Source organism: Heteronotia binoei, chromosome 5, assembly GCF_032191835.1.
Source record: "Heteronotia binoei isolate CCM8104 ecotype False Entrance Well chromosome 5, APGP_CSIRO_Hbin_v1, whole genome shotgun sequence".
Lineage (NCBI taxonomy): Eukaryota > Metazoa > Chordata > Lepidosauria > Squamata > Gekkonidae > Heteronotia > Heteronotia binoei.
The window spans coordinates 39,212,603-39,236,841 of record NC_083227.1 but is presented as its reverse complement, the minus strand read 5'-3'; the positions used below and the strand labels follow the sequence as shown (position 1 = coordinate 39,236,841).

Here is a 24,239-nt window from a genome sequence, read left to right as displayed (position 1 = left end):
GCCATGATAAGAACAAAAGAGAAGTCGTGTTGGATCAGGCCAACACTCTGTGTCACACAGTGGCCTATATATATATATATATACACACACACACAAACACACACTGTGGCTAATAGCCTCTGCTCCATATTTTCATCTAACCCCCCCCCCCCCCCTGAAGCTGGCTATGCCTGTAGCCTCCACCACCTCCTGTGGTGGTGAATTCCACATGTTAATCACCCTTTGGGTGAAGAAGTACTTCCTTTTATTTGTTTTAACCTGACTCATCAGCAATTTCATTGAATGCCCACGAGTTCTTGTATTGTGAGAAAGGGAGAAAAGTACTTCTTTCTCTGCTTTCTCCATCCCATGCATAATCTTGTAAACCTCTATCGTGTCACCCCGCAGTCGACGTTTCTCCGAGCTAAAGAGCCCCAAGCGTTTTAACCTTTCTTCATAGGGAAAGTGTTCCAAACCTTTAAAGTAAGTAAAGTAAAGTAAAATTTTATTTGTATCCCGCCCTCCCCCGCCAAGCAGGCTCAGGGCGGCTAACAACAACAAAAACAACAATACATCAGTAAACCATTACATTAATAAACATTAGATTAATTTTAAAAACCAGTTAATACATTAATTAAAAAACATTATTACTCTAATTACATTAAATTAAGTTACCTTAATTAAATCTAATCCTATTATTGTCGTTGGCGCTATCTGTCAGTTGGTACCGGTGGCGAATATTTCTTTGTTGTGCACTAGTAATTCAGCTATTCAGAAACGCCAGTTTAAAGAGGGTGGTCTTGCAGGCCCTGCAGAACTGATCGAGGTTCCGCAGGGCCCGCACCTCCTCTGGGAGCTGATTCCAGAGATATGGGGCTGCAGAAGAAAAGGCCCGTGTGCGGGTGTTCTGGAGTTTGATTTCTTTTGGCCCAGGGGTAGTCAATCTGTTTTTTCCTACTGACCTCAATGCTCTCTGGGGCTCGTACGGGGAGACACGGTCCTTCAGGTAGGCCGGTCCTCGGCCATATAGGGCTTTAAAGGTAATGACCAGCACTTTGTACTGGACCCGGTATACAATTGGTAGCCAGTGCAGTTCGCGTAGCCCCGGCTGTATATGTTCCCATCTTGGGAGACCAAGCAACAGTCTGACCGCCGCGTTCTGCACTAGTTGTAACTTCCGGGTCCGGCACAGAGGCAGCCCCATGTAGAGGGCGTTACAGTAGTCCAATCTTGAGGTGACCGTCGCATGGATCACCATTGCTAGGTCCTGACGCTCTAGGAAAGGAGCCAACTGCCTCGCCCGCCTCAGATGGAAGAATGCTGACTTGGCAGTGGCTGTTATCTGGGCCTCCATTGATAGTGAAGGCTCCAGTAAAACACCCAGACTCTTCACCCGCTGTGCCGCCTTTAGTGGCGCACCGTCGAAGGTCGGGAGAGATATTTCCTTCCCCAGAGTGCCACGACCCACATAGAGAGCCTCTGTCTTCGCTGGGTTTAACTTCAGCCCACTCTGTCTAAGCCACGTTGCGACAGCCTGTAAGGCCCGGTCCAGGTTCCCCGGGGTGGAGGCGGGCCGGCCGTCCATTAGCAGATAGAGCTGGGTGTCATCTGCATATTGATGACAACCCAGCCCAAACCTCCGGGCAATCTGGGCAAGGGGGCGCATATAGATGTTAAATAACATCGGGGAGAGAACTGCTCCCTGAGGCACCCCACAGTCTAGTGTGCGCCTCTGGGATCGTTCACCCCCAATCGCTACCCTTTGTCCCCGACCCATGAGGAAGGAGGAGAGCCATTGTAGAGCCAATCCCCTAACCCCTATGTCGGCGAGGCGGTGGGTCAGCAGCCGATGGTCGACTGTATCAAATGAAGCCGACAGATCTAGTAGCATCAGCACTGCTACACCGCCTCAATTAATCGTTCTAGTTGCCCTTTTCTACACTTTTTTCCAATGCTATAATACCCTTTTTGAGGTGCGGTGACCAGAACTGTACACAGTATTCCAAATGAGCCCGCACCATCGATTTATACAGGGGGGCATTATGATACTGGCTGCTTTGTTTTCAATCCCCTTCCTAATAATTCGCAGTGTGGCGTTGGCCTTTTTTATTGCAATCGCACACTGTCTTGACATTTTTTCAGAGAGTTATCTACCACGACCCCCAAGATCTCTCTCTTGGTCAGTCTCTACCAGTTCACACCCCATCAACTTGTATTTGTAGCCGAGATTCTTGGCCCCGATGTGCATTACTTTGCACTTGGCCACATTGAACCTCATCTACCACATTGTCACCCACTCACCCAGCCTCAACAGACCCCTTTGGAGTGCCTCGCAATCCTCTCTGGTTCTCACCACCCTGAACAATTTAGTGTCATCTGCAAACTTGGCCACTTTGCTGGTTACTCCCGACTCCTGATCATTAATGAACAAGTTAAAGAGCATGAGTTGTATCGACATGCAACCTGATGTTAAAGGAACGTGTTACATGTATAAGTTTAGCCATGTTCAGTTTTAAAGCCATCATTTTATCCGTTGGGTATGTCTCCTCTCCAAACTGTGTCCACTTAGAACCGTTGCATCTCCACAATTCTCTAAATAACGTCTGTGTTGCAAAACACGCTTTCCCCAAACCAAATGAAGCCTGCTACACCTGTGGCTGACCCTCCTTTCCCCCTTAGGAAACATCTGGAATTCCTTGGGGTGGGCGGATCCCTAGCCCCCCAACAGGGGACCGTTGCGTCACTCCCCCATAAGGAAACATGCGGCATTCGTTTTTTGTGTGTGCGTGCGCATGTGTGGGCTGGGCAACTGTCACTTTGGAATGCAGCTTGATGATGATAGGGGCCCCCTATCTACTACTTTCCTGACTTTCTCCCCAGAGAGCTGTTTCAGAGAGGTTTTGGGGCAGCCAGAACCTGGGCAAAGGGAGAAAACCCTCTTGATGGGGAGGTGTAAGGTGGCTTTAGATTGGTTAAGAATATAAGAACATAAGAGAAGCCATGTTGGATCAGGCCAACGGCCCATCAAGTCCAACACTCTGTGTCACACAGTGGCAAAAAATGTTATATACACACATACACTGTGGCTAATAGCCACTGATGGACCTGTGCTCCATACACTGTGGCTAATAGCCACTGATGGACCTGTGCTCCATATTTTTATCTAAACCCCTCTTGAAGGTGGCTATACTTGTGGCCGCCACCACCTCCTGTGGCAGTGAATTCCACATGTTAATCACCCTTTGGGTGAAGAAGTACTTCCTTTTATCCGTCTTAACCTGTCTGCTCAGCAATTTCATCGAATGCCCACGAGTTCTTGTATTGTGAGAAAGGGAGAAAAGTACTTCTTTCTCTACTTTCTCCATTCCATGCATTATCTTGTAAACCTCTATCATGTCACCCCGCAGTCGACGTTTCTCCAAGCTAAAGAGTCCCAAGCGTTTCAACCTTTCTTCATAGGGAAAGTGCTCCAGCCCTTTAATCATTCTAGTTGCCCTTCTCTGCACCTTCTCTAAAGCTATAATATCCTTTTTGAGGTGCGGCGACCAGAACTGCACACAGTACTCCAAATGAGACCGCACCATCGATTTATACAGGGGCATTATGATACTGGCTGATTTGTTTTCAATTCCCTTCCTAATAATTCCCAGCATGGCATTGGCCTTTTTTATTGCAAACGCACACTGTCTTGACACTTTCAGTGAGTTATCTATCATGACCCCAAGATCTCTCTCTTGATCAGTCTCTGCCAGTTCACACCCCATCAACTTGTATTTGTAGCTGGGATTCTTAGCCCCAATGTGCATTACTTTGCACTTGGCCACATTGAACCGCATCTGCCACGTTGACGCCCACTCACCCAGCCTCAACAGATCCCTTTGGAGTTCCTCACAATCCTCTCTGGTTCTCACCACCCTGAACAATTTAGTGTCATCCGCAAACTTGGCCACTTCACTGCTCACTCCGAACTCTAAATCATTTATGAACAAGTTAAAAAGCATGGGACCCAGTACCGAGCCCTGCGGTACCCCACTGCTTACCGTCCTCCACTGCGAAGACTGCCCATTTATACTCACTCTCTGCTTCCTATTACTCAGCCAGTTTTTGATCCACAAGAGGACCTGTCCTTTTACTCCATGATTCTCAAGCTTTCTAAGGAGCCTTTGATGAGGAACTTTATCAAAAGCTTTCTGGAAGTCAAGGTAAACAACATCTATCGGGTCTCCTTTGTCCACATGTTTGTTCACCCCCTCAAAGAAATGCAACAGGTTAGTGAGGCAAGATCTTCCCTTGCAGAACCCATGCTGAGTCTTCCTCAATAACCCGTGTTCATCAATGTGCCTACTCATTCTGTCCTTGATAATGGTTTCTACCAACTTTCCCGGTATTGAAGTCAGACTGACTGGCCTGTAGTTTCCCGGATCTCCTCTGGAACCTTTTTTAAAGATGGGGGTGACATTTGCTACCTTCCAGTCCTCAGGAATGGAGGCAGATTTCAATGAAAGATTACAGATTTTTGTTAGAAGATCCACAAGTTCAACTTTGAGTTCCTTCAGAACTCTCGGATGTATGCCATCCGGACCCGGTGACTTATTAGTTTTTAATTTGTCTATCAGTTGTAGGACCTCCTCATTTGTCACCTCAATCTGACTCAGGTCTTTCAACACCCCTTCCAAAATTAGTGGTTCTGGGGCGGGCAAAAAGTTCTCGTCTTCTACAGTGAAGACGGAGGCAAAAAATTCATTTAGCTTTTCAGCCATTTCCCTATCCTCCTTCAGTAATCCTTTTACCCCATGGTCATCCAAGGGCCCCACTGCCTCCCTGGCTGGTTTCCTACTTCTAATATATTTGAAGAAAGTTTTATTGTTGGTCTTTATGTTTTTTGCAATATGCTCCTCATATTCCCTTTTTGCCTGCCTGATCACAGTCTTGCATTTGATTTGCCACAGCCTGTGTTCCCTTTTACTAATCTCACTTGGACTGGTTTTCCACCGCTTAAAGGAGTCCTTCTTACCTTTTACAGCTTCCATTACTTTGTTTGTTAACCACGCAGGCCTTTTCTTATGCCTGTTTGTGCCTTTCCTAACTTGTGGTATGTATTTTATCTGAGCTTCTAGGATTATAGTTTTAAATAGCGTCCAAGCTTTCTCAAGGGTTTTGACCGTATGTACCTTTCCTTTCAGTTTCTTCCTCACATGCCTCCTCATCTCAGTGTATTTACCCCTTTTAAAGTTAAACGTGGTTGTGGTGGTCTTTTTGGACAACTCCCTATTTATACAAACGGTGAAATCAATAACATTATGGTCACTGCTCCCAAGCGGCGCAATCACTTTTACATCTCTCACCAAGTCTTGGGCATTACTTAGGACCAAATCCAGGATCGCCCCACCCCTGGTAGGTTCTGAGACCATCTGCTCCATAGCACAGTCATTGAGAGCATCAAGAAACTCAATCTCTTTCTCTCGACCAGAACACATATTGACCCAATCAATCTGCGGGTAGTTAAAATCACCTATTACAACACAGTTTTTACGTTTAGCCGCTATCTTTAAGCCTTCCATCATATTATAATCGTCCTCTCTCTTTTGATTTGGTGGGCGATAACAAACTCCCATAGTTAAATTTCCTTTTGGGCCCTCTATTTCAACCCAAAGCATTTCTAAAAGTGAATCTAATTCTCTGATCTCAGCCTTACTGGACCGTATATCCTCTCTGACATACAGAGCCACCCCACCTCCAACCCTTCCCTCCCTATCCTTCCGATATAGCTTATATCCAGGAATCACCGTGTCCCACTGATTCTCCTCATTCCACCAAGTTTCTGAAATTCCCACAATGTCTATGTTTTCTCCCAGCACTAAACATTCCAATTCACCAATTTTACTTTGAACACTTCTAGCATTTGCATACAAACATCTATAATTTCCCAGGCGAGCTAGGCCCGCCACCTTCCTCCTGCCGCCTCGAGACACTGGCAGACAGTCCATATTGTTTGTCACCTTCACAGTGGACAACTCCGGTCCGTTACCCGGTAGAAAAATAGCAGCTAACCCTTCATCTCTTTGAGACGAGTCCTCCCGAACCAGAGACATTTCATCTCCTGTCGGCTTTCCCCCAAGATTTAGTTTAAAAACTGCTCTGCCACCTTTTTGATTTTAAGCGCCAGCAGCCTGGTTCCATCCGGGGACAAGTGGAGACCGTCTCTTTTGTACAGCTCCCGCTTGTTCCAGAAAGCATCCCAGTGCCTAACAAACTTAAACCCTTCCTCCTTACACCATCGTCTCATCCACACATTGAGACTTCTAATTTGTGCCTGTCTCTCCTGCCCTGCACGTGGAACAGGTAGCACTTCCGAGAAGGCTACCTTGGAGGTCCTGGCCTTAAGTCTCCCGCCTAGCAGCCTAAATTTTTCCTCCAGGACCTCACGACTGCATTTCCCCACATCGTTGGTGCCAACATGCACCACGACCACAGGCTCCTCCCCAGCACTGTCTATCAGTCTATCTACTACACGCGTAATGTCCGCTACCTTCGCACCAGGCAGGCAAGTCACCATACGGTCAGTACGCGGTTTCGCCACCCGGCTGTCTACTTGCCTAATGATCGAATCACCAACTACCAATACCCCCCCTCTCCCCCTGCTCAGGGATGGTTCCTTGGCGCGAAAGGATTCCCGCTCACCGACCGAAGAAGAGGTCCCTTCTGAGGGCGCATTCCCCTTATCCTCAGCACGGTGCCCTGTTCCCTCTCGACCCTCACGCTCTCTGGCAGCAACGGGGCTGCTACGTTCAGAGCGGGGCTCATCTAATATGCCCCCGAGAGTCTTCCCCAAGTGCCTAACTGACCGTCTCTGCTTCTCCAGGGCAGTCACCTCGGCCTCAAGGGTACGAACTCGTTCCCTGAGGACCAGGAGCTCCTTGCATCGAGCACACACCCAAGACTTCTGTCCTTTGGGCAGATAGTCATACATGTGACACTCAGTGCAAAACACTGGAAAGCCCCCAACCCCCTGCTGGCATTCTATCTTCATTGTATATATATATATATATATATATATATATATATTAAAATATACAGTCCTCTTTAAATGCTGTTTAAGTGGCTCCCCTTCTGGCGGGTCAACTTACCTAAACTTACCTTATTGGGAACTTACCTTATTTGGAGAACAAGGAAGCCAGGGATCTGGGTTCCTGCTCCTTAGAGAGCCCCTAGGCGAAGAGCCACAGGCCAAGAGCCCTTTAGCTCTCGCCCTTCGGCTCGCGCCAAAGGCTCGCGCCTTTGGCAAGGCACAGCTTAAAATGCAAAGAGGTGGAGCAGGGCACTCCTCAGCAATCACTCTCAATCAGCAGCAATCACTCTCAATCTCTTTCACCCTTAAGGCAGTCAACCAAACAAAGAGCAGTCAACCAAACAAAGAGCAGTTCCCCAGCTATCACACCTTAGAATTTTAGGCAGCCCCACAAACCTTAGAATGTAGTCCTTCAAAACTCAGAAATTCTCAGCAATTTCTCCAGCTGTCTCAGCTATCAGAGCTGCTCTGCTCTGCTCCTCCCAGACCTCTGTGGTTTTATAAATGTTGTCTAAATTTTTATTTTATCAAATTGTTTTTATACTGCTGTAACCAATTTGAGACCACAGATGCGCATAAGAAAGGTATATAAATATTTTAAATATATGTGAAAATCTAGTGCCTCATCTTGACAAAGGCTGGTCAGTCATGCTATCTAGGAAGTAACAATCTCAGTTTGGATAAAGGATGCCAGCCTCTAGGTGGGACTTGGGGATGCTCTGGAATTACAGCTCATCTCCAAACTACAGGAATCAGTTCCTCTGTTGAAAATAGATGCTTTGGAGGTCGGATACTATGACATTGTACCCCACTCTGTGCATGCTCTAATATAGATCTGAATCTGCACGACACCATGCTGGGGACCCTGGCCTAAGTCTAAAATTTATCTAGGAGTGTGAGTTAAAAGGAAACACAACATCAGATTTCAGTTTTTATTTGGCCTCTAGCAGATATTCTACACAAACTGTGGGCAAGGCGTGCTCCCCACCCAGTCTTCAAAGGAACACACAACCAGAATCTTGTAGAATCACTGAAAATACGTTTATTAATAAATCCAGGGAAAAGACTGATTGTTGAGGGAAGTTAACCCTCCATATTCCAAACATATCTCCTTCAAAGAATTAGGCATTTTACAGTAGCTCTTATACTCTTCAGATCATACATCCAACGTGGTACAAACAATCTTAATTGGTTCATTAGACCCCATGACCTGTCATTATCCCATTGGATGATTTCCCTTAGGTGACTTGTACTAGTCATTGGCCAAATTGATTGACTGGTAGATTGATTTCTCTTCGGGTTACTTGAGCTGGTGTGTAAAATTGTCTCTTTTGGACTTTTCTGAAAATGCATTCCATAGTTAGTACAAAGTATGTTCTTAAAATATACATGTGCCTAAAAGTTTTGCCTTTCCAAGTATCCTATTTGTTCTTTTGAAGAGAGAAAATATTCTTGAATGTTGTGATTATTTGTAATTATTGCCTGTGTTAACATATGTTCTTGCATCTGAATAACATTCAGTTATTAATATATGTGGATACAATAACATTTTTGATGAACAAGTTTCCCTAACCCCTTTTTTTCCTTCTGTATCCCTAACCCTTTATTTTTGAGAAAATAAAAAAATATTTCATAACAACAAAAGAAATGACTGTGCGGGTGTAGCTGCTTTATTGTAGGATTGTAACATGTAGCTCAGCAGTACACATCTGGCTACCAGTGAGGTCCACACACATGGTAATCTTAGACCAATCATCATCTCTCTCAGAAAGAAATCTGAATTAGGTTTATTCAGGAGTAATACCCATATTATTCAATGAGACTTGCTCCTGGGAAAGCATTCTGAAGACTGCAGCCTCAGTCTATTATCAGGATTATACATTTATTTACTTCCTTTATACCCTGTCTTCCTTCCCAGTGGAGACCCAAAGTGGCTTAAAAACAGCCTCCTCTCCTCCATTTTATCTCACAACAACCCTGTGTGAGGTGAGTTAACCTGATCAGAATGTGTGACTGCTCACTCACTGGCACAAGGTCACCCACTCTAACCACTATAAAAATAAAACTGGGGACGAGAGGGCCATAGAAACTACCCCAATCCCATAGGCAGGGTCAGCACTAGGGTTGTTAGAGTCCTAGTCTCTCCCCACCCCCACACCTGTGATGGCAAGGGCAAGTGCAGTGGCAGCAGGGTGGACTCTGAGTTCCTGTGAGCACTTATGTCATCTCGCTACTCCCAGCCTTCCTGGGTCTGTGCTTCTGCACAGACCTGGAAAGGCTGAGAGGAGGCAGAAGGGTGGTGCAATTACTCAGAGGCTTTCAGAGCTTGCTCTCCCTTGCCACGGAAGCCTTCTGTGGCAAGGGGAGGCAGCCTCACAGCACACCCACTGCTGTGCTGACCCACTGCCTTTGGTACCTCTTCCCCACCATCACCTGCCTACAGCAATCCTGGTAGGTGGTGAAGCAGAGGACAGCAGCAGAGAGGTGGGTGGCAGCAAGGGCAAGCAGTGGCAGGGAAGTGGCACCAGGGCAGTAGGGCACACACAGGGAGTGGGTGCCTGCAGGGCCAGGACATGGAAGTAGGCAAGGTATGCGGCTGCCTGGGGCACTACCTCACTGCGGGGGCAGGGGGCAGGGACCCCCTCCCCATCTCCACACACAATGACTCTTCCTTGTCCCTGCTGGCACCGCTTCCCTCCCCATCCCTGCTCACACTGCTTAAGATATTCCCTCTGAAGTGGGAGAGGGCTGGGCAAGGGGCGGGGAGGGAAGCAGCTTAAGAACATAAGAGAAGCCATGTTGGATCAGGCCAATGGCCCATCCAGTCCAACACTCTGTGTCACACAGTGGCCAAAATACACACACACACACACACACACACACACTGTGGCTAATAGCCACTGATGGACCTCTGCTCCATATGTTTATCCAATCCCCTCTGGAAGCTGACTATGCTTGTAGCCACCAACTCCTGTGGCAGTGAATTCCACATGTTAATCACCCTTTGGGTGAAGAAGTACCTCCTTTTATCCGCTCTAACCCGACTGCTCAGCAATTTCATTGAATGCCCACGAGTTCTTGTATTGTGAGAAAGGGAGAAAACTACTTCTTTCTCTACTTTCTCCATCCCATGCATAATCTTGTAAACCTCTATCATGTCATCCTGCAGTCAACATTTCTCCAAGCTAAAGAGCCCCAAGCGTTTTAACCTTTCTTCATAGGGAAAGTGTTCCAAACCTTTAATCATTCTAGTTGCCCTTTTCTGCACCTTTTCCAATGCGATAATATCCTTTTTGAGGTGCAGTGACCAAAATTGTACACAGTATTCCAAATGAGACCACACCATCGATTTATACAGGGGCATTATGATACTGGCTGATTTGTTTTCAATTCCCTTCCTAATAATTCCCAGCATGGCATTGGTCTTTTTTATTGCAATCGCACACTGTCTTGACATTTTCATTGAGTTATCTACCATGACCCCAAGATCTCTCTCTTGGTCAGTATCTGCTAGTTCGCACCCCATCAACTTGTATTTGTAGCTGGGATTCTTGGCCCCAATGTGCATTACTTTGCACTTGGCCACATTGAACCTCATCTGTCACGTTGACGCCCACTCACCCAGCCTCAACAGATCCCTTTGGAGTGCCTCACAGTTCTCTCTGGTTCTCACCACCCTGAACAATTTAGTGTCATCTGCAAACTTAGCCACTTCACTGCTTATTCCCAACTCTAAATCATTAATGAACAAGTTAAAGAGCATGGACCCAGTACTGAGCCCTGTGGCACCCCACTGCTTGCCGTCCTCCACTGCGAAGACTGCCCATTTATACTCACTCTCTGCTTCCTATTAATTCACTTCCAGCTTTGCTAGCTGGGCTTGCTTTGCTGGCTGAGCAGTGGCCACTAGCGTCCTTCTTCTTTCAGCCCGATTCGGAGAGAAGGAAGAAGAACGCATGTGGTCACTACCCAGCTAGCTCCCTCTGAAGCAGGGGAGAAGGCTGGGCAAGGAGTGGGGAGGGAAGCAGCTTTGCTGGCTGGGCAACGGCCACCTGCATCCTTCCTTTGGCCCAAATAGGGGTGAAGGAAGAAGGATGCAGCAGGCCACTGTCCAGCCAGTTTCCTCTGAAGCAGGGGAGAAGGCTGGGTAAGAGGGTGGGCCGAGCAAGAACACTCGGCCCACCCCTTGCCCAACCTGCTCCCCCACTTCAAAGAGAGCTTAGCTGGCTGGGCAGAGGCTGTCTGCATCCTTCTTCCTTTGCTCCAATTCGCAGGTGGCCGCTGCCCAGCCAGCAAAGCACACCATCGCAATAACGTTACTTTCAGGTGACTTCATCATGCAGTGCACGCTTTGTGCATGCGATTAGAGTTGGGGCGAGGGGGCAGGGTTCTGCCTAGTGTGGGGCTGAGCGCCTGCCACATGCCCCTGTGGCACCGGTGCATCCTTGGTGGCTGCCTACTTGGCCAACTAGGATCCGCCAGCCCTGCCCATAGGGAAACAGTATGACAGGCAATGGATTGCATGAAACGCAGCTAGTATGCACACATTCTTAGTAACATAGGCAGGAAACATCTCCTTTCTGTAAGAGAAATGAAACTTGTATTATGGAGGCATTCATTGCCTGTAGGGTACAATCATCTCTCTATTCTCTGTTCACACAAAAGGAAGATTTTAGTGGTGTTCAAAAACTTACACCATGACTTTCTTCAGAGATAATAGTCTCTAGGGAGGAGTCTAATAAATGTGTTAATTAAACGAAATTTTTCCTATAATGAAGCTTTCAAAAACAACTTTGAGTCTCTCCAGTCATATATGCAGCATTCATGTGTGGGAAACTCAAGACCACTAGATGGCACCATTATGCAAAGAATATTTTGAAGATACATCCAAGACATCCTGGCATAAGCATTTCTAAACCAGAGCTCACTTCATGGGATGCACAAAGTGTCCATTCATTGGGCCCATGCGTTTATATTTGTGCCAAATAAGAGAGAGGTGTGGGTATTACAAAGATCCCATCCAAAGAGAAACCAGTTCAGCCAGAGTGGGTGAGGGCTAGGGGTGTGCATTCAGTATATACTGAGCTGAATAAATACCCAAAATTAACTTACCCGAAAAAATACCTTGTCAGAGATCTGTAATTTGCTACCGAAGTAGCCAAGCCTGAATATTATTCAGCTTTTATTCAGGTGTCCTGAGTGAAGAAGACCGCAGAAGACTGCAGATTTATACCCCGGCCTTCTCTCTGAATCAGAGTCTCCGAGCGGCTTACAATCTCCTTTATCTCCTTCCCCCACAACAGACATGTTGTGAGGTGTGTTGCTTCTCTCAGAGAAACTCATTCTCTTCCCCCACAAACCCTAGATACCGGAAATTTATGCTAGGAGTGCCCAAGGTCCGTGCCTGTTCCCCAAGGAGTTGTGGCCAAACTTGTGCCTGACGAATGGGGAAGGCCAACGGTAAAGGCAGGCATTGGGACCTCTGGAATAAATCTCCTGCCTCCCCATTTGACACTGAGAGAGCTGTCACAGCAGCTGCCCTTTCAAGGACAACTCCTACAAGAGCTATGGCTGACCCAAGGCCATTCCAGCAGGTGCAAGTGGAGGAGTGGGGAATCAAACCTGGTTGTCCGAGATAAGAGTCCACACACTTAACTACTACACCAAACTGGCTCTGAAGGGAAGGAGTTTAAATTTTAAACCCCTCCCCTCCTGGAGTCAAGACTGCAGGTGCAACGTAACTCTAGATAGAAGGGAAGGGGTTTTAAACCCTTCCCTTCTGGAGTTGTAGCACAGCTGCGGTCCAATTCCAGATACAAGGGAAGGGTTTAAAAGCAGCTCCATCCCAACTCTAGGAGGATATGGAAGGAGTTTAAAGTTCAAATCATTTCACTTGCCAAGTCAGCTCCACAGAACTCAGCAAGTGAAATTCTCCATTATTACCCTATGTGGACAGTCCTTGAAGGGTACAATGGAGCAGAATACATTTAGGTGTCCCAAACAGTAACCCGAATACCAAACTGATACTGGTATTCGGGCATATTTGGGTATAATGAATATTTTATGTCTAAAACACATGATTCCAAATAGACCTGAATTTTTTTCTTGCACATCCCTAATGAGAACCATGCCTAACTGTTCATAAAGTAGGACTAAGATCACATCTAAAATAAGATAAGCAGATCCAACTTGAATTTGCAAAGGTTTCCCTGAAATAGTTAACATTTGTAAAGGGGGTGAGATTCTAAAAGCTACAGCGAATGAGATATCCAAGCTCTTTGCTAAAACTCAGTTGAATTACTGAACTTATTCCTGATTCTAATTCTAATTCAGCGGTTTCATGTTCCACGTGCCCCTGGCACTCCAGGTAATATAGTATCCTTGAACTGTTTGCAGTACAAAAGCATTCTGTCTCTAGCCATCAGCCACAGGAAAGCATATTCCTGTCATGGGTTCTACTGCCTCAAGCCCCGGAATAGCAGAAGCCCTATTTCAAAGTCAAGGCAAATAAATTACAAAAGTCCCAGAGAGAGACTTGGAGAACAATCCTAAGCAGGTCTACTCAGAATTCTCCTGTGGTCTATTCAATGGGGCTTACTCCCAGGAAAATGTCTTTAGGATTGCACTGTAAGTTCCCTCTCTAGGCTAAAGTAGCTGCCACAGGTCCCTTTTGACTATTTCCAATAGCTACAGTTAAGGGACAAACCTCTGAGCCTTTCAGAGAATTATTCCAGAAAGTCAACCCTGCAAGTTTGGCTTACATTCTGAGTTTCCAAACTAAAACATTTAACCATGAGTGAGCATTCCCAGGCTCCTGGATTTAGCTTTTGAGGCTGTAGGAGATAAAAATCCACACCAGGTTATAAATTAAGTTTGTTGGATGTGCAATAATATTCTAAAAGGTATGACATTCAAAGGAGAGAAATAATGAACTAGGCTTTCCCAGCATAACTAAAAAAAGCAATAATTACCACAAGATCCCAAGCAGGTGTTAGGTAAAGCATCCAACTCTGCTTCTCAGAGACAAGGTAGGGCCTTAGCCCACAGGAAAAGCAACTGAGCTTGGGCAGCCACTGACATGTTGCCTTGCCAAGTGATTACCCAGCTAGCACCTGGGCAAAAAGCTGGCTAACTTATAGAAAAGGATTCTGACTGACTCTGCACCCTACAGTCAATCATAATCCAATAGGTGATGTAATCTCTTTCCCTCATTACTGGGTCATGTGACCACATGCTGCAGACCAGTGGTCTCACTTTCCAGCATCCAAGGCCATTTCTTCAACTGTAAAGAATTTGCCAGTTAAGAAGCCCCATTAAGGATGGTAATGTGTTGTTGCCTTAATACAATTTCTATTTTTTTAAAAAAAACATTGTTTGCATTGTTTTCCAGTTCTTCTGTCCTGATTCCAGTACATTGCTTGGTTTGTTTGAGATATTTGCTGTTTGACTGAAGTGTTTTAAATAATATTTTGTAATCCATTTTGAGTTTCAGTGAAAAAGATGGGCGATAAATGAAGTTAATCTTCATAATAATAGCTCAAACCAGAAAGTGGATTTTGAGACCAAAGACTCTGGTCCCTGGCTGGTTAAACAGGTTTTCAAGTGGAAATCGTAGAGATTCAGCCTGTTCCCTTCTACATGCAAAGCAGGTGTTCTGACACCAAATGACATGTGGTTCCTCACCAAATGCTTTGTTTGTGGTAAAGAATGCCAAAAGTCTCTTCTCTTGTCCGGAGACCTTTCATTCCCACCCTTCTACCAGATTTCTCTCGTGTTTGGCAATATTATTCCTGGGCCTTCCAGGAAATCTCCAGCCCCACCCTACCTCAAGTTGTCTCTTCACAGGAGTATCACAGCTAATGTACCTTATGCAGGTTCCTCCCACTGTGTATAGCTTAGCCTGTTGAGCAATTCCTTTCCAGATAAATACTGCCCGTTTCTTGCTCCCGCCATATGTTAAAGATAAGTGAACTGATACAAACAGAAAACATTGCTGAAGGAGGACGAAGCAAGAAACAGGTGAGCCAGCTGTCTCAAAGAACCCTTTGAATTGGATGACAGGACAGAGAAGAGGGGTGGAGTTCTTGTCAGGGAGAGACCTTTTGACTCTGCTCTTGCCTCTTTCACTCACGGACATTGATTCCTGTAGCCTCCTGGTTAGTAACTACCACCTAGAGACAATTGGTGCAGAGGGAGAATGCAGTGATCCAGTGAGATAATGTTCATGTATACTAAGTCCTCTACTTGTTTAATATCTGAAATACTGTAAATAAGTGCAGTCTTACATTCTGAAGTGGTGCAGTCATTCTTAGCCTGTCTGGATTCTAGCTCTCCATTCCATTGAATGTACAGGCCAAACCAGGCAATTGTAGTTGGGTCGCAGTATGAGAAGGCAAAGAGTCACTGGAAAAGACAACAATGCCAGGAAAAATTCAAAGCAGTAGGAAAAGCAGAAGACTCAACATAAGGAGTCCCAACATGACTAAGTCAAGGAATGCACAGCCCTCAGTTTGCAAAACTTGAGCAAGGCTGTAAAAATAGGGTGTTTGGGAGGTCATTAATTCATAGTTGGAAGTGACTTGAGAGCGCTTAATACAGGCTTCCTCAGGAGGTGGTGGGCTTGCCCTCCTTGGAGGTTTTTAAACAGAGGCTAGATGGCCATCTGACAGCAATGAGGATCCTGTGAATATAGGGGGAGGTATCTGTGAGTTTCCTGCATTGTGCAAGGTGTTGGAGGTCCCTTCCAACTCTATGCTTCTATATACACCAGACCTAAGTCCTGATTTAAATGTGGTGTTATCTGAAGTGAAAACTCTCTTCTATGGTACTTAGTGCTCACAACAGGGGCAAAACTGGGGCTGTTTGCCCCCCTTGGTTATTCGTGGGAAGAGGTTTTTTTCCCCTTCTGCACAACACTTTGGTGATTTGTACACCTCTTGGGTTTTCTTTCCTGTGACTGAGGGGGTCTGGATGGCCAATACATGTAGGTTCGAATTATAAACCACCTTGAGCAGTACTCTGCAGAAGAGACATAGAAATCAACTAAATAGATAAATTCTACCCTTAACACTTTCACCAAGTCAAATGTATTTCTCATATTGACCTTCCTGTTCCTCAGACTCATGAGATATCTGACCCTCAGAACCAAGAGTAAGGTTAGAAAGGGGGAAATGGCCCCGTGGTGCAGGGTGTTAAAGCTGCAGTACTGCAGTCCTAAGCTCTGCTCACGACCTGAGTTCGATTCCTGACAGAAGCTGGGTTTTCAGGTAGCCGGTTCGAGGTTGACTCAGCCTTCCATCCTTCTGAGGTCGGTAAAATGAGTACCCAGCTTGCTGGGGGGGAAGCGTAGATGACTGGGGAAGGCAATGGCAAACCACTCCATTAAAAAGTCTGCCATGAAAATGTTGTGATGTGACGTCACCCCAGAGTCGGAAACGACTGGTGCTTGAAAAGGGAGCCTTTCCATTCCTTTCCTTGGGTTTTCTTCCCTGTGACTGAGGGGGTCTGGATGTCCAATACATGTAGGTTCGAATTGTAAGCCACCTTGAGCAGTACTCTGCAGAAGAGACATAGAAATCTCCTAAATAAATAAATTCTACCCTTAACACCTTCACTGAGTCAAATGTACTTATCATATTGGCCTTCCTGTTCCTCAGACTCATGAGATATCTGACCCTCAGAACCAAAAGTGAGGTTAGAAAAGGGGAAATGGCCCGTGTTTTATACATTTGTTTTAGATTCTTCTGGGATTCTTCCCTTTCAGGTGCTGCAATGACTAGTCTCCTCCTTTGGTTGAGCTTCCTGATCCTCTGCCTTCTGGAAGTCAAGTCTTCTGCTGAAGGTGAAACTATAGCAGTCACCAGCAGTGGCCCTATCCAGGGAAAACATGTCCCAGCTGGCTCAAGAAACGTCATAGCCTATTTGGGCATCCCCTATGCAGAACCCCCTGTGGGGAAATTGCGCTTCAAGAAGCCTCTACCCCATAAGCCATGGAGACACATCCTGGAAGCCACCAACTTTGGAAATGCATGTCCCCAACCAGTTATTTGGGACGCTCCTGATGTTGCCATATACAGTGCCAACACACCACAATCGGAGGACTGTCTCTTTCTCAATGTCTGGGTGCCCCATCCCCGGCCCTCCACACCTGCTGCTATCCTTGTCTGGATCCATGGTGGTTCATATTTTTTTGGCACAGCTTCCCTGGTCGTATATGATGGGGCATTCCTAGCTGCTACTGAGAATGTCATTGTGGTCTCCATGAATTACCGTCTGGGAGCTCTAGGCTTCCTTTCATTGCCACCAGCTGCCCCAGGAAACGTGGGCTTGTTTGACCAGCAGTTGGCCCTAAGATGGGTGAGGAAGAATGCAGCTGCTTTTGGAGGAGATCCGACTCGGATAACCATTTTTGGTGAGAGTGCAGGAGGAGCGAGTGTCAATTATCACCTCCTCTCACCTGGGAGTCGGCCTCTATTTGACCGTGCTGTGCTGCAGAGTGGGACGGCGACTGCATCCTGGGCTTGGGTGAGTCCCGAGGAAGCAAAGAGGAGAGCCTTGGCCCTGGCCGAGCTGATGGGCTGTACAGAAGTTAAGGACAGTGCCATAGTGAGTTGTTTGCAGGGTAAGAGAATAGAGGAATTTCCAAAATACACATTCTCAGTTTTAGTTCTAAATCCCCCCTTCGTACCAACAACAGATAGAGATTTCCTTCCTGATGACCCACAGAAACTTATGGAGTCCGGGCACTTTCAGCCTAAACCTATGATGATCGGTGCCACCTCTGATGAAGGGTCCATTTTTGTCTTCTGTCTTGCTCCTTTCTTACATGCATTTGATGAAAGCCTTTTGACCTGGGAGCAGCTCTTGGCGGGGATAAAGATGAATGTATGGAATGCAACAGAAGACTTCATCCAATCCATTGCTCAGAGGTACAGTGAAGCAGAACCAGAGGGCCCAGCCCGCTATCGTTCCGCCTTGTCCCACGCCTGGGGTGATCACTCCTTTGTATGTCCAGCAAACAAAATTGCTACAGAGACTGCAAAGACTGGAAGTCCTGTGTATGCTTACACTTTCATGCATCGCAGTATTGGCTCCCTCTGGCCTGAATGGACGGGGTCGCAACATTTAGCGGAGCTCCCATATGTTTTTGGAACCCTGACCTTATTACCAGGAAGCAGTGTAGCTCACACAGAGGCGGAGTTAGAGCTGATCCCCCGAGTGATGCGGTACTGGGCAGAGTTTGCCAGAAGCGGGTAAGAAACTCTGTACATATGGATGCTCACCTTCTGTGGCTCGGAAGTTACAGAAGGCAGCACTTTCCTAACGTTTCTCTGTCACAGATTACAAAGCGGCATCCACTTTAAATACATGCCAGTGTCATTCACCTGTGAGAGGAAATGCCAGCTTGTTAGCTAGAAATAATCAAAACTATATACATTGGATCAATTATTTATTTAAGACATTTCTTAATACAAGTTGGTATATTTTTATCCTACCGTTCCACCAGGGGGCTCAAGCCAGTGTACAATGTTCTTCCCTTGCCAATTTTAATCTCCTAACAATTCTGTGGGGGAGTTAGACTGATGTAGATACAACAGACAATGTGATCAAAATTAAAAGCTGCAAAATGAACTCCCTACATAGTGAATACATACTGGCGAGTTCAAAGGGGCTCAACTTATAGAATGCATGGAATGCACAGGGTGAATTAACTTCCCCAAAAAGGAGGCGGAAGGGGGAAAACAAACAAACAAACAAAAATGTCTGAATCTGATCCCAGGATAATGGTATAGATCATGTGTTATTATAGGTTTGTCTGGGGGAAGGGGGGGATTTAAAAGGCTAAGATTTTGTGAATATTTATTTATTTATTTATTTATTTATTTGGGATTTATATCCCGCCCTTCCCACGAATGGCTCAGGGCGGCTTCCAACAATTAATCAAACTTAAAAGTAAACAATTTCAAATGTAAAACAATTAAATAATTTAAGCAGTTAAAACATTAAAACAGAGTGACTGCACTTCTTGTATATCATTTTTAAAAGTTTAATTTTTAAAAAGAGAATGCAAGAAAAAGGTAGGTAGGCTGATGAGAGAGAGAGAGAGAGAGAGAGAATGGATTTCCTGGATCCACACTCTAACCCAGGGGTGTCAAACATGTAGCTACACACACCGGCGAGCAACTGTGTCTGCTTCCTTCTGCCTCTCTCTTGTTTCCTTCTGCATCTCAGCTTGCTTTGCCAGGCTTGCTCAATAGCACAGGAGCTACAGAGCAAAACCTCTATTTTCTCCATTGCCTGAGGCTCCTCTCTTGGGGAGGAAGGTAGAGGAGGAAGAGCCTGCTTTGCCAGGCTCTCTCAATTGCACAGACAATTTGAAAAACCACTAAGTTCCAAAATAGCAAAACAATTCCTAAATTTCAATAATGTATTTATTCAATTTTTTATACAAACAGTTATAAAGTTTCAATCATACATATATTCTATGCCAAGATATACATAACAGTCATTCACAAAATTCAACGGATTTAGTCATAAGCCAGCGTATACAAGCATTTCATCATCTTTCCATTCATCCCCCCAATAGCTTAAGTTCATAATATAATAACAGTATATCCAAATTTTTCCAATAGGATGATAAAAAACAAGAAATTTAGGAATTGTTTTGATATCTGGGAACTTAGTGGTTTTTCAAATTGCCTAGTCTCTCTTCTTCTATTGGCTGAGCTTTCTCCGCCTCCTGGGCCCCTGGGGAAGGAAGGAAAGAGTCCAAGCTTCCTTTGCCAAGTTCACTGGATCACACAAGAGAGATACGAAGAAAGCACCTTTAAGACCAATGAGTGCTAATCTTTTAAGCATTTTTTAAATCTTTAATTGTGTTTGTCTGTGTACTTTATAAGATTTATCTCTCTGCTACCTGCCATTACATTTTATACACACATGACACACAGGGCGATAAGAGATGGGCATATTAAGCCGCCCCAGGGATGGGAAGCACGACGCAGATCAATAAAGCACGTCCACACGCACACATCTGCCTGCTGTCCCCGTCCTGCCCCCAGTTGCCCCGGCTCAAGAAGGCACACTTTCAAAGTGGTGCCTTTTCACCAGGGTGCCTCTGAGGTGCCTCCCCAGCCATCTGGAAGGCCAGGAAGTGCCCGAGAAGCTGCAGACAGGGCACGTGAGCACTCCAGATGCTCCCTGTGGCTCTCGTGGCCTGTCTTTCTTCCGAGTGCGATTGAGAGGCTCCTGGGCACTCTATTTCCAGCCAGCTCTCTTCTGGGGTGGCTTGATGCTGCCCAGAGTCAGCCATCTGTTGTCGGCCACAGGGACTCATTTATGTCAGATCCATCCCTCTTAACAAATGAGTTTAACACCCTTGCTCTAACCATTACACCGTGCTGACTTTTGTGCCCTTCTTGTGGGCAATAACATTTCTTTTCTGCCTTTCAATATTAAGCTGTCAAGGTTTTAGTGAAAACCTAAAAACAAGTGCTTACTAAGAAGAATGAAATAACAATAAATCAGAAAGGTTTATTTTATAAAAATCATATTATAGATGCAGCAAAAAAGCAAGTTTCTCATTAAAAGCTTGGAGAAATATAATTGACTTAACTTGGCACCCAAAGGATACTAAAGCAATATCTGGCACATGTCTCCAAGTAGAATATTCCAGTACTGGGGCTTCCCCACATGAAATATCTTTGCTCTAATTATTGGCTGCCTAATTTCAGAAGTCAGGGTCATCTGCATCACCACCTCTATGGAGGATCTTAAATGGCAGCCATATTACTTTTTGGTGCCATTAACAAGGCCCAGGTTCTTAGATACATGCTGATAGGGATGAAAGTTTTTCCAGATCTAATTAATTTTAGATCAGGATTCTAATTACAAATGTCAATGGAATATGTTGTGGGGATCTTACCAAGATATGTACTATACTGATTGTATTGTTTTTATCACTGTAAGCTTGAGTCTTGGTGAAACAGGTGACATTAGTAAGTCAATAAACAATGAACAGATGATGTATATTTAGGGTTGCCAGGTCTGACTTAAGAAATATTTGGGGACTTTGGGGGTGGGGCCAGGAGACTTTGGGGATGGGGCCAGGAGACTTTGGGGGTGGGGCCAGGAGGAAGGGTGTGACAAGCACAACTGAACACCAAAATGAGTTCTGGCCATCACATTTAAAGAGACTGCACACCTTTTAACTGCCTCCCCCTCCATCTGGAAATAAAGAAGGATAAGGGCACCTTCTTTGTGGCTTATAGAATTGGACCCCCTAGTCCAATCTTTTTGAAACTTGAGGGGGCGGGGTGCTTTGAGGAGAGGCACCGGTTGCTATGCTGAAAATTTGGTGCCTCTATCTCAAAAAACAGACGAACCCCTCCCCCACAAGAGCCCCAGATAATCACAGAATAATTCTCCATTATACTCTAAGGGAATTGGTCTCCAGGGTATAATGGATTGCCCAGCAGACATTTCCCTCCCCGGATGACCCTGAAGCAAGGGGAGGGCCTCCAAACTGAGGGATCCCCTGCCCCCACCTGGGGATTGGCAACCCTACATATATTGTGTACCTTATACAGAACTAGTTGCTTCTCTGACTTTGTGGCTCATGATGTTTTTGCCTCCTGTGCAGCGATCCCACCCCTTCAGATGTCAGTGAGACAGTATGGCCACTCTACAACCCTGCAGAACAGAATTTCTTTCTCATCAGCACAGAGCCACCTCAAGTCATGAAGCCCTCACCCGCTCAGCTCTGTGGCTTTTGGAAGACGCTCTTATCAAAGGCATCAAGGCCAAGTGAGTTGAGGCCCTGAAAGATGGAGAAGGAGCCCAAATCCACTCCCTAAGCTAGGCATTCCTGCACCAAAATTGGGCAGAGCCAAAGGCGTGTCAGGGGAAGGTGCAGGACTAGTCTCTGTTCCCTTTGCCTTGCAAAACACTCCATCCTCACACAGGCATCATTCCCCCAGTAAGACTAGAGCTATTATCTGGAAGAGCTCATGGGTTTCCACTTGTGACAGCCTCCCCCAGGGGTCTTTGATGATTTAAAAACATTTATAATTTCTAACCTGCCTTTCTCCCTAATGGAGGCTCAAAGTGGCTTAGGTTGTTTCCTCCTCCATTTTCCCCCTCACAACAAACCTGTGAGGTAGGTTAGGCTCAGGATGTGAGACTAGCCCAAAGTCACCCTGCAAGTTTCCATAGCAGAGTGTGGATTAGAACCTCAGACTCCTAGGTCCTTGGGGATAAAGTCTGTTTTAGAAAAATATATTTTCCTCTGCTAAAACGGCATAGAAAACTAACTGCACTGTGTTGTCTCAGTAGGACACACTGGAGTGGCTGACCTTAGGACTTTACTGTCAAGGAGATTATCTTTTAAAAAAAAAATCCAGTGACACTAGTCATTTTGGGAATATAGGTAGCTTTCAAATATGGTGGATGAAAACAAATCTCTTTTACAGGCTAGGAATCTAACAATCCTTGCAGTGTGGCAATGTTTTGCTCCCTCACAAAGCATGTCCGGCTACAGTCCAAGCTCAGACCTTTCCAATATCTGCCTCTGGGACAGCCTTTCAGCTCCTGCCTTTATTGATTCTACCTTTCTGGCTTTCTCCCCAGAGAGGTTTTGGGGCAGCCAGAACCTGGGCAAAGGGAGAAAACCCTCTTGATGGGAAGGTGCAAGGTGCTTTTGGATTGATTTTTATAAAGTTGTCTTAATGTTTATTTTATCAAATTGTTGTTGTACTGCTGTTACCAGTTTGGGACCTCAGATGCTCACGAGAAAGGTATATAAATATGTTAAATAAATGTGAAAATCTAGTGCCTCATCTTGACTGAGATTGGTCAGTCACACTGTCTAGAAAGTAACAATCTCAGTTTGAGTAAGGGATGCCAGCCAGGGCCTGCTCTGCCAATAGGCAAACTAGGCATTGCCTAGGGCACCTGCCTTCTGGGGGCACCGAATTTGGTGCCTCCCCATGTGGCTCGGTAACATTATGAGTGCAGGCAGGGATACCAGAAGTTAGCCTTGCCTAGGTGCCAGACAGTCTAGGGCCTGCCCTGATGCCAATCTCCAGGTGAGACTTGGGGATTCTATGGAATTACATCTCAACTACAGAGACAAGTTCCCCAGGAGAAGATAGATGCTTTGGAGGGTGAACTCTATGGCATTGTATCCCACTGAGCTCCTCCCCATACTCCTTCCCCAAATCTACAGGAGTTTCCACATCTGTATTTGGAAACCCTACCCCCCATCCCTCACCAGTGACCACAGAGGAGCTGCCAAGCCTAGTTTCAGTGGTTGCATGATAACACATTTCCTTCTGGGTTATGAGGTCTAATTCCGTAGGAGGTTCATCTTCCGGGCTTTCTTTCTTGCCACAGATCAGCCTTCAAAAGGTTCTGTTCCAGCCAGTCCAGAAGGCAATTAAGAAGCCAGAAATGTGAATTAAGGAAAGTATGGATGGATGGAGAAAGAGGATCATATGAACTGGAAGAAAGAAGTTTAAAGAGACAGTGGACAACCGAGGAAATGTCGGTTTATAGCTTCATTCTTTCATTTAGATTCTCAATAGGTTATATTAGTTTGTGTTTACTGATTTTAAAACATAAAATCCAATAACCAGCTTCCTTTCACCTTCTTCTCAGGCACAATCAATTCATTTGATTAAATTAACAGAGTTGTAATTCCAGGAGAGCTCCAGACCTCTCTTTGAAGTTGCTTATTTTAAGCACAGCCTCATACTTAACATTGTTTCTTATTAGGTGCATTCGCACTACACTAAATTATGCATTTTACTGTGTAAAAATAGCAAAAAATCCAGTTGCAAAATGCATTATTTAGTGTGGTGTGGATATAATCATTGACTGTGTCAGCTTTTCATGGTTGCACAGTTGGCTTGAGCACACGAAGCTGCTTCAAATCAAGCCCAATGTTTAAGTTGTCTTTTTTATTGCCAGCACAACCTATTCCAGACTACAGCCTTTACCAAATGCAACTTCAGAATGCAAATCTGCTGCATTATAATTTAAACCTTTATCCTGTTCCCTTGGATAAACTGAGAGGAGAGGATAAAGGTTTAAATCATAACACCGGAGATTTGCATTCTGAAGTTGCTGTTGTCTGTAATAGATTGTGCTGGCAATTAAAAAGCTGCATTTAGTACAGGCTGTATGTGAACAG

The 24,239-nt window shown here is 45.4% G+C and overlaps 1 protein-coding gene across 4 annotated transcripts in view; it reads left to right on the top strand.

Annotated features, from left to right (window-relative positions):
* The window catches only part of LOC132572311 (cholinesterase-like), a 77,510-nt gene that overhangs the window by 21,639 nt on the left and 31,632 nt on the right, over positions 1 to 24,239 (top strand). The window contains exons 2-3 of one of the 4 annotated variants that reach the window (XM_060239215.1): positions 16,812 to 18,300; positions 21,690 to 21,853. The exons of 2 other annotated variants lie outside the window; for them this stretch is intronic. In XM_060239215.1, the coding sequence (XP_060095198.1) occupies positions 16,820 to 18,300; positions 21,690 to 21,853 (1,645 nt within the window). In that variant the 5' untranslated portion in view covers positions 16,812 to 16,819. The remainder of the gene's footprint in view (positions 1 to 16,811; positions 18,301 to 21,689; positions 21,854 to 24,239) is intronic. One more of the 4 variants, XM_060239218.1, reaches the window with a different exon arrangement.